Source organism: Solanum stenotomum, chromosome 8 (genome assembly GCF_019186545.1).
Source record: "Solanum stenotomum isolate F172 chromosome 8, ASM1918654v1, whole genome shotgun sequence".
NCBI classification, from domain to species: domain Eukaryota; kingdom Viridiplantae; phylum Streptophyta; class Magnoliopsida; order Solanales; family Solanaceae; genus Solanum; species Solanum stenotomum.
This window is the reverse complement of record NC_064289.1, coordinates 21027005-21041298: the sequence shown is the minus strand read 5'-3', so window position 1 is coordinate 21041298 and position 14294 is coordinate 21027005. Positions and strand designations below refer to the sequence as shown.

Genomic DNA, 14294 nt, shown 5'->3' with positions numbered 1-14294 from the left:
AGAAATCAGACTTCAAATTAAAACAAAAAAATAAAAATATATATAACTTTTCCACATAAATTCAAATTTAATCAAGATTTCATCGAATGCAAACAAAACAAAAAATGGCAAGAAAACCAAAAAAACCGGTGTCATTAGATGATCATTGTTTTCAAATATTTGTACAAGATTTCATCGAATGCAAACAAAACAAAAAATGAAAAGGACAGAAAATGGCAAGAAAACCAAAAAAACCGGTGTCATTAGATGATCATTGTTTTCAAATATTTGTACTAAAATCTCCCCAACTACCCCCGGTCGGCAAAGAATTTATTTGATGCGCGTGTGGCACACTCGACTCGAATAAACCATGGGCGTGAAAATAACATTGTAATTTCCATCAAATTTCAGGGGCATTTCTTTTTCTCTTTCAACATCTCCACTACTATATATTCATTTGTGTACACAAAATTGTTTGGTGAACAATTGTTTATAGATTTGGAGAATCCAAGACACTAAAGTCCTCTTGTGTGAGTATTCAAATTCCATTTATATTTGATTAGCTTATGTTGAATCTCTTTGATTTGCTTATTTATGTGTTAAAGTTTTTAACTTTATTTGGGTTTTCAGTAGATGGGGTCAGATCAGAAAGTTCATGTATTTGAGGAGGTTGCAAAGCACAACAAGACCAAAGATTGTTGGCTTATTATCAGTGGAAAGGTTAGATCTTTTAGTAGTAGTAGTAGTAGTAGTAATTTCTTATGAGATGTATTCTTATGATTAATGAATTTGAACGAGGTGAAAGTTCAGCTACACAATCAACTGAGCTACTAAGATCGTGATGAGTTTGAATCTTGTTATTCTTGATTGGTTTTGTTTTTTCTTCTCGTTTTTGGCCATTAATTCAACTTATTGAGATGAAAAAGTGGGGTTGTAGAAAGTAATGTTCATTGAAGTTATCGAATTGTTTGCAATCTAGGGATGTCTTTGATGATCTGATATGGTTTTTGTTTAAGTAGGTGTTGAATTGTTTGCTTTGTGCAAGCTTAGTTGTTCTGTTCACTAGTCTTAAACGTTACCTAGTCTATTTTCTGACTTTGCATCCATTTGGTGTTAGTGGTGTTAAAGAGTTAAAGAGGTTAATAGTGTATAAAAAGGACAATCCGGTTCACAAAGCATCATGTGTCCACAAGGAGTCCAGTCCGGGAATAGTGTGATGCAGGCAACATACCTCATGTTCCATGGATCGAATCCGTGACTTATAGGTCAGTTGGAGACAACTTTTGTGTTGCTCATACTGGGAAGGTTTATCCTTTTTTTTTTTTTGATGACAAGGGAAACCCGCAGTCGCTACCCTTTGGGTGCGCACAAGGTAAAACCCCCGCTCCTATGCAATAGCTCGCAAACCACATAGAAGAGGTAACCCGCACTAGGCAAGCCCGGTGCGACGAGCTCGACCTAGAAGGCAAACCCCTTGCTTTCGCTGGCAAGGGGTTTCGAACTTGAGACCTCCAACATGGAAATCACAAGCCCAAACCACTGGGCCACCCCGAAGGGTTTACTTGGAAGGTTTATCTTGGTAACATAAAATTGGATTTCCCCCTTGGGAACTGAGAGCAGGTGTTGATTAGCAGTGTAGAACATCAGGGGTTGATAGTAGAAATAAACAATTGAACTTTATAAATGTAGAGGTGGATATAGCCAGTATTCTTTTTCCTTTATTCTCTGTGTCTAAGGTCTGCACCAATAAATTTTGCCCATGAATGTTGCTATGGTATCATATTACCCAAAAAATTGCGACTATTTTTCTTTAAATTTTAAGCCATCACCTTAACGGTGTGGGGGGTTAGGCTTGAGCCCTACCATGTCTATAACTTCCAAAAAGTTACAAAAGCAGAGGGGCACATGGTCCACATGGACCTAACTTTGATAGACAAAAACGAGGATAAACTAAACAATCTATAGAAAGACTAATGTGACAAGACTTTCATACTATAAACAAAATACAATGGTTCTACTAACAAAAAAATTACATTTGTTGTATCTTCTCCTTATGCTAGGAAGTTGCCACTTATATTAGCAATAGTCCCTTCACCTCTCTAGGAAATTGTGACTGATATCACATATATAATATATTGAAAACAGGCTTGTCACATTGAAGACTTTATAGCAAAAAACATAAACATGAATAAGCATTTCGTAGTAAAAGACAAGCAGATGACATTTTTCTAATATTGTGTTGATTCAAAGAAGAAGATCTCTAGACACATGAAGCATTGTTGGTCATGTATCTCTCGTGTCTCAGTGGCACAGACCTAAACCTTGTAGGAGTGTGTTTTATGGAAAGGTAAATCAGACTTATGTTATGCTGACTAAGTCAAACATATTTTATTTCTGACTTCCCCTGCTCGTTCGTACTGCGAATCAGCAATTTTGACTCAGTTTTTTTTAAACATAGAGTAACCTGATAAAACAAGGATCCTTTCATCTCATTTGATCAAATAGGGATTGATCTTCACAACATAAATTTAATATGCATCTGATTTGTTAAAATGAAGAATCTTTAGTATGTACATCTAATATAATTGTTCAACTTTATTTCCAGCCAGTCAGCTGTAACTGCTGGAGATTAAGAAAGCCTAACTGTGGAGTACCTCAAAGGATTCCACAATGGACATTCTTCTTTAAGCTACTTACACCGTGAAATATGTTTAAACCCGACGTCCCCTGACTATCTGATTTTTTCTTGGATACTTCCTATGTTATCTAGACTCTTCCATCACTCTGTTTGAGGATCCAAGTTCTTATTTTTCTCCTTCTGTAATACAAATATTGATTGATGTCTTGATATTAAATTGCTTTCCAGGTGTATGATGTGACTCCATTTATGGAAGATCATCCAGGTGGTGATGAAGTTTTGCTTTCAGCAACAGGTAATGCACGAGTATTTCACACAGTTTAGATTATCTTGGTTGTGAGTTTTGATAATGCATTTCTCTTTGGTCTGGTATCTGAAATTCATTTGATTGTGTGACAGGGAAAGATGCAACGAATGACTTTGAAGATGTCGGCCACAGTGATTCTGCTAGGGAGATGATGGATAAATATTACATTGGAGATATTGATCAGTCAACAGTTCCTCTTAAACGTGCTTACATTCCTCCACAACAAGCCCCATACAATCCAGACAAGACTTCAGAATTTGTTATCAAAATTTTGCAAATCCTTGTGCCCCTCTTGATTTTGGGCTTAGCCTTTGCTGTGCGACACTACACCAAGGAGAAGTAAATCCGTCACAATCTAATTTGAACTGTTTGATTTACATAGTTGTCAATTGACACTTGGTTTATAGTTCATCAAGGAGCTGAACTTTGATTATCAGTTTGTATGTGCTTCACAGTTGCCATTCGTAGTGACCTCTTTGTAAACAATAGACTTCACTGGGTTTATGTCTATGATATTTGACAGACGTCCTTCTCTATTTTGAGTAGTTTAACTTCTGTGCTACATCAGACATCTCCAACCCCACTCTATTTTACTCTCCATTCTGTATATTTGGAGAGTAAAATAGAGAATTGGGTCTCCAATCAGAGGTGAGTAGTAGTTCTCCAAATCTCTCTATTTCACTTTTTCATTAATTTAATATTATTCTTATTACTTTTGGGCGCAGGCAGCCCTCTACCATCTATCCCATATTTGTAACTAACATATTATTTTTCATATAAGACTATTAATTAAATTTCTAATATTCGTAATTCTTTTTAAGTGTAATATAACATTTTAAAAAATATATTATTTAATATATACTACTTTCATCCCTAATTAACAATATTTCAATTTTATTTTTTTCATTTTTTCACTTTAAGATATAATTTGATGTTATTATTGATTTTCACTATGAAGAATGTACAAAATTTAAATGATAAGATAAAAATTTTAATTTTAAAATACAATACATGACATAATAATTTACAAGATAACAATACAATACATAACATAATAATTTTAAAAATTACAATAATAATTTAGTAATTCGGTAGGTCATTTTTAGATTTAATAATATTCAGAAAAGAATAGTGTATGGTCTAGAGAATTGTTGTGCTTGTGATTGCGGTTGTGTTTGTTGATTTTTTTTTCAATTATTCATAGTTGTTCTTTAAAATTTTAGAATAAAATATAATTTTATATTAAATAAAGAAATTAAAAAGTAATTATAATATTGAAGAGAGAGAAAAAGATTCAATTTAGAGAGTAAAATAGAGAATTGAGTTGAAATTAATTGTTTGAAAAAAATTAAGAACTCTATATTTGGTGAGTAAAATAGAGTTTAGGGTTGAAGATGCCCTCAGTGTACTAGAAAACATAGCTGCAGCTAACCGACTGACTCGAAAGCTGAGTTTGAAATTTAAGTAGTTGAATTTAGAAAAATGAGCTTTGCCCATGCCCTAAGAGAAGAATTTCTTTACCCTATAGTCTCTAGGCTTTTAATTCTATGCCTTAAACCCCTAGGCTATCTCCATCTAATTCCTGATCTGAAGCTACTCTGGCGGAAAATTGTGAAGGGTTACTAACATGGTAAAATTGTGAGAGTAAACTGTTCATGCAATTTGTGCACAATAAGAAGCTTGCCCGTGGTGGTATTTTCACTTGGGCACTGTAACAGCTCTTGTAGAAAGGTAATGTTCTTTTTGTTCCATCACCGAATTTGAGGCAAGCCAAGTTGCAGGCAAACAGGATAACAATGTCAAACCGTTCAAGGCTTTCAATGCTTCTGCTTAGCACACACAAAGTCAAAAACCAAACACCAACCATTCCACATCTCAACTGCTAAAAGTATCACAAACAGTGTAAATACACAATTGTAAGGCGCTCATGACCAACATCGGATACTTAAATATATAACTAATCTAGCTCATGCTTGCCCACACGACTCCCAACCCAACACCCCACTTCTTGATCCCAAGCAAGTTGGGCAATGGGTACAAGATATCCACTTCGAATAAGTTTTCCTACTACAGTATTAAATAGACCCTATAACTATAACTCTATAAGCATTAAAAATGAGAACTTTAAAGATATATATTGAGCATATGGTAGAACAGTCTGGAACACAGGCTTTCTAATAATGGCTACACTGAAATCGAGCAAATAGCAGTGCCTGTACTCGGCAGAGTTGCGAGTAATAGATAACCCCGATCTCTGACCCAAAAAGAGCAGCAGCAGAGCAATGTTTTCACTTGTCAGGTAGAAAGTTCTTCCTCACCACAAAAACATGAAGACTTGAAGAGCACCGACTCACTAATGCTGAATTTAGCAAAGAGAATAAATAAGTGGTATAAAATTTTGGAAGGCACTATACGAAAGGTGTCTATATCTTGTCATGGAGAGTGACCACCAAATCATGGGCATCATCTAGTAGCTTCCATACATCAAGATGACCAGCCATGTTATTGCACTCCCTTAAAATTTCATCCATGCTACTATACTTCTCAGTGATTTGTTTCCTCCTCTGTAATACAGATGCTGCAATTGCATAGAGCAAAAGATCATCTGTTGGTGGAGCACGCTGCCTAATCCTACTCCATGCAGACTTCCCAATCCCAGCCCTAATAGCGACCTGGTCTGCCCACATTACCTCCCATAGGCAGAGTGTTTGCTCAAAAGTTAATTCCCTCCTGAAGAGCACTACCACCATCCTGTACACAAAAAAACAATCCTCTGCTTGAAGCTTCTCTAAGTGCCTATAGAGATGTGAATCCTTATGTTTGATAATCTTAGAAATAATATTTAGTTGCCTCCTGATTCCAACCTCATCAAGCCTGAAGTTATGTCGAGCCTTCCTCATGAAACCAACGAAGCACCAAAAAGCTTCATGGTCCTCTGTCATCACAGTAATTATTGGTGAAAGCAAATCACTCATTCCCTGGCAATAGCCAATTTCAGGGTCATAAAGCGCATAGGCTTCAAGGATGGCAACTAACCGAGCAGCATGGAAGATCCTTGAGGGCTCGAGGTGATCATAGTCCTTCAGTCCAACAGCCTGCGCAGAACAGCGTGCCCGGCAATCTGATACTACTCCAGCCTGAGGTGTGGAATATGCTATCCATTCTTCATTAGCACGAACTGCATCAACCCGAATTATTCGTTGCCATGTAGCAAAATCTTCTGCATTGCAGGGCTGTGGCTGGACTTCTGTCTTTGAAGGAGAAGAGTCCTCCTTGGAATGCACTTCGGCTGTATCATACATGCTTCTTATAGAGAGGAAACTATGATGCACATCATGATCTGCAGAGGAATCAGAATCTGACGACTCAGAGTCAGAGACATCATTTGGCTCCATGGCTCGTTTGGAACTAGAAAATTCATCCAACATTAAATTGCTGTGACTGTCTGAATCCTCAACAAATGGGCTCCGGTCCCCACTAGAGAGGGATTCCAGGGCACTGACATCTTCATAATCGGGAAAATCCATTCCTTCCATGAGATTTCCACTGTCTCCATTGTTTCCAATTCCACCCGTCACTTTCATTTTAAAGGTTTCACTATTGTGTCTCAGTAGTTGGCAGCACTTCCTCCGAAGCATCACATATTCCTTTCTGCATTCACATATTTATGCACCATTAAGGAGTATGAACTATGGGAGTCCAAAAATGAATTGGAACTACTAATAATAGAAAGGTGATTATAACTTGTCAACTGAAAAGCAGAGATTAAAAAGATTTTCATGTATGACACCTTTGTCAAGGTAGAGCAGATGTATTTGGAGACGTTACCTGTTCTTTTTTCTTACAGTGTCTCTTTCTTTTTTGGTACTGTCCAATTCATAGCTGCACAGACACAAGGAATAATTATCAGTCCTGACCCAAGCCTTCACCAGTATAAAACTCTGACACATAGAGTAATTAGACAAACGGAGACCCTACAAAAACATTGCCTGCCCATCACACCACCAAGTTAAAAAATCACAGAAGCTATATAGAGTCTGACCTTTCTCAGCATAGATCTAAAGAGACACAAGCAATTAAGAACCCATTAAATCACCAATGAATGAATTTATTTTCAGACTTAGTGACCAGAGCTTGGTTTCTTTTATATAATCTTCCGTAGAAGACAATCCTAATAGTATAGATCAATAGGAAACAGGGACCCTACAATATACAGAAACCGGTTCATAAGAGGATTCATTTAAAAGATCCAGTAGAAAAACTGCAGTACTGGTCTCACTCATTATGGAAACGAATTAATTGACAGAACTGGAAGAAAGTTTAATGTCATCAATCTGGACAATGGAGTTCCATCATCTCCCTTGGAAAGTAAAGCAAAATAAATTGGCCCACCAAAGTGAAAGAAGAAAGGGGGGGAAGGAGTGTGCGGAATGAACCAAATTTCAATTTTAATAATGGTAACTAGTACGAGAGGATAAACTTACACCCCGAGGAGAAAAGGCCAAACCTCCGCCCTGATGCTAGGATCAACTCCCTGCATAAGAGAAACAAAGTTCAGTAAACGAACCAACCCTTTACATTGACAGTAGGGAAGAGAAAGAAAAGGAAGATGGTAAAGTTTTCTGCTGTTAGGTTTGCGTTTGACAATTGAGGAAAAAGATTTCGACAGAGAAAACTGATCTGCAATTTGTCCCACAAGGTTCTCTTTCCTCTTTGGAAAGGAGAAAATCAACAGAAATTTTGAAAAGCAAAGCAGTCTACACTCCAATTCACCACTCCGTTCCTCTTTTGGACTCCAAACAAAAGAAAACTGTGTTATTTTCACCTTAACCAAGGGAAAGAAAATGATTTTCTCTTTAAAACTCCCTCTTCTCATTTCCCTTCATTTTGCTTTCCTTCCCTTTCACAGTTCCAAACAAACATTTAAAAGTTCTAATATGTAAATAAATGAATACATGGAAAATGCGATTCTCAAAAAATATCAAGGTGCAGCAACTCACTCCACTTCGAACTTTCTTCAGAAATTTAACTCCTCCATTACGAAGCTTTCCATCGGGGGTAAAAAAGCTTCTCCACCGCAGGGGTGCAAGGACATGTTTTCTCTTTCTACGAGACCATGGTGATTTGAGATGACCTCTGAAATGAAACAGACATAATTAAACATTTCAGTAAACGACAGCTACAGGTTAAGGTAACTATATTAGCAGATCAAATTACCATTTAATAAAACAAAACATTCAGCATCATTAAAAATTTCACAACTTCAACAATCCAGCAATAAAAAGGAAAAGCATAAAGGTGACAGGGAAAAATTGTTCACCAGTGCAAACACAGATCAAACCAAAGGAAACTAAATGATCACAAGTCCATAATCGTTACATATTGGAGATGATAAGCTTATACAAATTATTTTTTCATTTTCTCGGTGCATTATTTGAAGTAAGAGATACCCAGCCCAAAAATAAAGATTAACATTATCAGGATTCATTACAAAATAAAGTAAGATGCTTAAGGAATAAGGAAGCTCTACAAAATTAAATTATGCAGCGTTGAAATTTATCTGACAAGTTTGAGTCGTGGTACACCGGTGATTAGCAAATTAGCCCAATTTAGCTTTTATCAACATAGCAGAGCAACTGAGTATGAAAAATATCAACTTGAGAATATCACAAAGATTTACAGATACAACCCATTTCAACAGTTTAATCCAGAAGCTGAGGCTGAACAACTTGAAAGTAGAGGGGTAGCAGGAAACAAAGGGCCCAACAATGATGTATTTGATAAATTTATTGAGATTATACATAAGGACAACTTAACCTCTCAGTATGCTTCTACATAGGTACATCTTTGACTGGTGTGATTTGCAATAGCCAATAAGCAGAAGTGCGTCTATTTTATTTTTTTCAGAACTAGAATAGAATAAAGAATGCCATAGTTAGTCTATATCTTGTATCGATCATAGGATCACTCTATGAATAGGTCAATTCCCTATTACCTCCCACCGTTCACGTCATACATCTTTTAAATCAAATATCCTAGCACAAGCATTGTCAATTACCTCCAAATAAAACTAATTTTGCAGGAAACATTATGAGAGGCGATAATCAATCTTCTGTCTGAAACGGCAGTTCAAACAACATAGCCCAACAAGCCATAACTGGCAGATCATACTAGTTTGCTTTGTAGTCCTAAGTGCTTGGGATTTATGCTAGTAAAGACTATAAATAAGAACATTTATGCCTTTATCCTAAAGCATCAGATTCTGTTAAACATTTACCAAATGATATCTCAGATTTCACGCAAAAAGACACAATGCAAGAAGATCCCATAAATAACAAATCAGAGAAATAAAAAGTGTTTCATAAGGCAGAACATCACATCCCAATTCCAAAAGAGCCTTTTTCATCCAGAGGAAATGAAAAAAGGGCAATCAGTGTACGAAGTAATTATCCTTGCTATGTTTAATAGAATTGGAAGTACAAAGCTGGTCTCAAAAAGAAACTAAAACCTACAAGAAGCAAGAAGAACATGAGAGCATCCACAAAAAGAATTTTTATAATTCAACAACAAATAGTACTATGGTTTGTACTCTTTTGCCCATTAAATCAATCCTCAGAAGCGAATAGTACTATGTTTTCTGAACTTAAAAGATGTACAGGTCCTGTTTGGATCACCAAAGAGGAGAAAAGCTAAAATAAGAGAGCAGCAAGAGGCCAAAAATAAGCAGCTACTATTAGCCTTCATATTTTTTTTGTCAAATATATAAGCTAAAATATATAGAATACAGCCAGCAAACAATCAAATAAAAAAATATCATCACCTTATCACAACTTAAAACACTTGAAATAGAGATTAGATGTAAATTAGCCACTTTTGGCTGATATAAATCAAGAGTTCAAATCAAAGTGCTAAGAAGATACCCAAATTGGAAACAAATACAACAATCACGAAAATCAAAATTACAGACAAAGATAATAATTCTATCGACTAACACTACAGACATATAGAGGACACTGAATTGAGCAAATGATTTGGAAGAATATCCAACTTTTACACTTTGAAATAGCCTACGCAAAACAAAAAAAATAATAAACAAAGAGCACAAGATCGAGATCTGAGAGTAATACACTAAATTTAACTGAAATGCTAGCTGAATATAGAAACTACAGTGATAGGAATAACTGAGAAGCAGATCGAAGAGAAGAGAGACTCACCGATCAGATGAAGCACAGTAAGCTGGTGAGGAGGACGCAACGACAAATAGAACTGATCTTAAATGAATCCAGGAGGATGATGACGCCGCCGTCGCCGTCGCCGTCGACGACGATGGTGAATTTGAAGAAGGTGAAGGTGAATTTGAAGACGATGGAGTCTGACTTCGTTTGAGAGCTTTCATTTACAAACAAATCACTATACTCTTCAACAAATTTCTAGGGTTTTCAATGAGTGAGATTGACGTTAAAAAACTGTGATAACGTAATTTCCTTTTCGCTTTGAAAAACTCAGCCGGTTATTTTTTGAATTTTTTTTTAACTTAGATAACGGCGGCGGGTAATGCGAGTCCGGCCAAGGCCGTTAAAGCAAGAAGTACTACTCCGGCATTAGAAAGGTGGTGGTTCAGCGAGAAACCACCGGTGTTACTGCTGCTGCCGCCGATGAAAACTGCAGGGTGCCGATTGAATCAACAACATAAAGAGAAAAAAAAGGCAGGTAAGAGAGATAAAGGATTAATAAGGAATGTCGATTATGCCCTTTTCCACCATAACTCACAACAAAAACTGAACGTTTTGTCTTTGTTTAACTGTTTTTTCTTTTAGATTTAGCTTTTTTTCATTTAAGATTTGTGTTTGTTTTGTCTCTTGTTGAAGATTTAGATGAGTGAGGGGACCTAAAAAGGAGTCTCCTAAGAGGGGGCTTAAGGTGGATTGTCTATTTTCATTTTGTAGTGTATCTACCACTGCCTAGAGAGAAAGGGGGAAAGAGAGAGTGCATCATACGAGAGTTATAATAGATCTCTCCGTTTCACAAAGAATGATTTAGTTTAATTTGATACGAAATTTAAGAAAATAAAAAAAACTTTTGAATCTTGTGGTCCTAAATTAAAGTTATGTTAAATGTACAAAATTATCCTTTAATTTTGTGGCCTTAAATATGTCACGTTGAAAGCTGAAATTAAAATGTTACAAAAAAAAGTAAGAGGTCGTTCGTTTTGAAACAGACTAAAAAGGAAAAGAGGTTATTTTTTTTAAACGGAGGGAGTAATAAGTATTTATTTTATTTAAATCAAAGATTTCAAATTTAAAGTCTCTATATATAGAACTATCTTTGTTAGAAAGCATTTTACTTTTCAATATGAATTTTTTGTATTGTATCTACCACTGCCTAAGAGAGAAAGGGGGAAAGAGAGAGAGAGTGCAACAAACGAGAGTGATAAACTGATAATGACATGATAAGTATTCTTTCATTTTTAATTAGAGATTTTAGATTTAAACACTCTGAATACGAAATCGTCTTTGTTCTACTCTTTAATATAATTTTTTTTTTTATATATAAATTCAGATTTAATCAGCTTCAATATCAATATAGATATTGAAAAACTAAAATAAAAAAAGGCAGAGAGAGAGCGCACGCTGGATCTGAGTAAAGTTGGTTCCGTGGGGTAGTGTTATGCCTAAGCGAGCACCCTTTTGGCACGGATGCGACGTTCGAACAAGGCCAATCTCATGGTACTCTTCCTTCCATTTTATATTATTTTTCTAACTTATAGACGGTTTGACATTGGTTTTGAGAGATTAGAAACACTTATATATTTTAAGAAAAAAAATATTTTTATTAAAAAATTAAGTGTTTGATAAATAGTAAAAAATATTTTTAGATGGAAGTAAAATCAGGTTTACTAATGTCCAGAAGAAGTTAGAAGTTTTTTTTATTTTTATCTGAAGCAGAAACAAAAAATATCATTTTCATATATACATATTTACCAATATACTTATTATTATCATATTTCATAAGTTTTCTTAAATTTCATTTAAGAATTTTATTTTTTATTTTTATATAATAAATTTTATAATTTATTTTACATTAAAAATATTATTTTATATATAATATTTTATTTTACATACTATTTTGCAGAATTAGAAAAAAGGTAACAACAATATTTTTATAAAATTAGAAAAAAAAATTAAAGATTTCGGCATCCCAAAAAAATATTTAATATTAATTGAAAATTTAAACATGTACATTTTAATTTAATAAAGATTTCATTAATTTTTTTATAAGAGATATTTAAAATAGCTTCTCTGTATAAAATAACTTTAATATTAGAAGTACATTAATAGTTGTCCTTTTTTGTAATTTGTCAGTCAAAAACACTTTTTGAAAAAGATAGACAAACGTAATTTGCTTATGAAAAACACTTTCTAAATGAATTAGTCGAACACAAATTATTATTTTTTTCAAAAGTACTTTTCTAAAAAGTTATTTTTAAAAAAAAATGCTTCTAAAAATAAGTTGTTTTAGCAGCAATGTCAAACATGCTCTCAATGAGTAACATGTGATTTCATCTCATAATTTTATATCAGGAGTTGAAATCTCAAATTCTCTAAAAAGTATGATTTGAGAATATTAAATCATGATTTGGATTTTTCAAATACAAAAATTAACCAATAAATTTATATTTTGTAAAATAAAACTCATATTTATATCTACTAACCATCTATTTTATATGTAAATATCATTACTTTTTAAAGTCTTTATATCTCATATAACCATCATTCTCACAAACATATATAAAATTTATTGTTACTTCAAATCAATTTCTACTTTATCATTTATAATTTTATATTCACCAAATTCATTATTTTTTATCAATTTATTTACCAATTAAATTGAAATAAAATTGACCAACAAATGACTCAAAATAACAATGTTGGTTCGTCTTCTTGATCATATGATCAAGAAATGATGTGAGAGAATTATAATAAAGACTGGTACACTAATATAAGTTATTTTCAATTTTAATTTTTTATTGAATTAAATTAGTTTAATAAATGTTGTATTTTTAAAGAATAACTAATAGTGTATTATGCGATTTTATAAACTTTTGCATATTTGGCAAGATTGTATAAAGATTGAGATAATTTTAATTGTTTTACAACTTAGGAAGTTTTTATTTTTATGAGAAAACATATAACATAAAAAGTCCAAAATTGTATACCCAAACAAAACTTGAGCTTCATCTCATAATTTCATATCGCATGACCAAAGGGGCGTTTGTTTGGAGGTTAATAACACTTATTTTGAGAAAGAAATTTTTTTAAAAAAATATTACTTTTCCGGTGAGGTTGTCTGATAGTTCCATAAAAAATTGCTCAATAAGATATACCTAGTCTCTTTTGTTTACTATGTCATAAATTACTATTCTGGTTAATTATTTTAATTATTCTTATTAACTAGTTATTAAGCATCAAAGAGTTGATATTTAGTCTGTATAATTTGGATGCTCTTGAACTTAGAAATTCATTTGTTATTTTAAATTACGAACTTATTAGGAGTAAGCATTTTGACGCTTACCGTGGGAACAAAGGAAATTTTAGTATTGTTTACACCTATTTTTAGTCATTTGCTAAATTGTTTTATTTTGTTTCGTAAGAAAATTATCATCATGTTTGAAGTTTCACAAAACAATCAATTTATTGAAAATCAAAGAGTGATATATACGGTGTCCATTATGATGGTTTGACCTAGGATGAGGACGATATAGAGGCACCACCAGGTTTTGAAGTAAACCCTCCACCTCATCATGTATGAGGTTGAAGGGTTAAGTCACCAAGAGAGTGAAGCAGATGAGAGCTCCTAGAAGGGGATTAAAAAGACATGATTTTCATCACAAGTACAACATTGTGCTCATAGTCGTAACATGTGTGAGCTCTAAAATTATTATTTTCTTGATGACGTTGCCTGACAACTCCGTCGAAATTTTTTCAATAAGATCTATACTCGTTTGTCCTGAGAATTTTTTCCTATTTTTCTCTCTTTTTTCACTTTATTGAAAAATTAGTGTTTGATCATAAAATTTTAAATACAATTCGAAGTTGTATTTGAAAAATACCCAAAATCCTATTTTCACTTTTAATTTTTTTTTTCTTTTTCAGATTTACACTAATTTTTTTAGTCTTATAAAATAATCTCATTTCTATTATATTTCATGTTTTTTTTTTAAAAAAAATAATTCAAAATCTAATTCCTTGGCTACATGCGCTCTTAATCTCTTTTGCTTACAATTTCATAATTTATTATTTCAATTATTCTTATTAGCAAGTCATTAAGCGTCAAGAAATTATTTAATATTTAGTCTAATTAATTTATGTG

The 14294-nt window shown here is 33.6% G+C and overlaps 2 protein-coding genes across 2 annotated transcripts; one reads left to right on the top strand and one right to left on the bottom strand.

Annotated features, from left to right (window-relative positions):
• The first annotated feature begins 449 nt into the window (after positions 1-449).
• On the top strand, positions 450-3460 carry LOC125873324 (cytochrome b5-like). The gene is made up of 4 exons (XM_049554238.1): positions 450-509; positions 610-699; positions 2846-2912; positions 3017-3460. The coding sequence occupies exons 2-4, from the start codon at positions 613-615 to the stop codon at positions 3265-3267; spliced, it is 405 nt and encodes a 134-aa protein (XP_049410195.1). The 5' UTR covers positions 450-509; positions 610-612; the 3' UTR covers positions 3268-3460.
• Positions 3461-5040: 1580 nt separating this feature from the next.
• LOC125873311 (rab GTPase-activating protein 22-like) lies at positions 5041-10772 on the bottom strand. Its single transcript, XM_049554218.1, has 5 exons — positions 10139-10772; positions 7925-8060; positions 7409-7458; positions 6753-6806; positions 5041-6575 (listed from the first exon to the last, which is right to left on the bottom strand). Exons 1-5 carry the CDS (start codon positions 10318-10320, stop codon positions 5348-5350), a joined length of 1650 nt encoding a protein of 549 aa, XP_049410175.1. The 5' UTR covers positions 10321-10772; the 3' UTR covers positions 5041-5347.
• Between the last annotated feature and the right edge of the window lie 3522 nt (positions 10773-14294).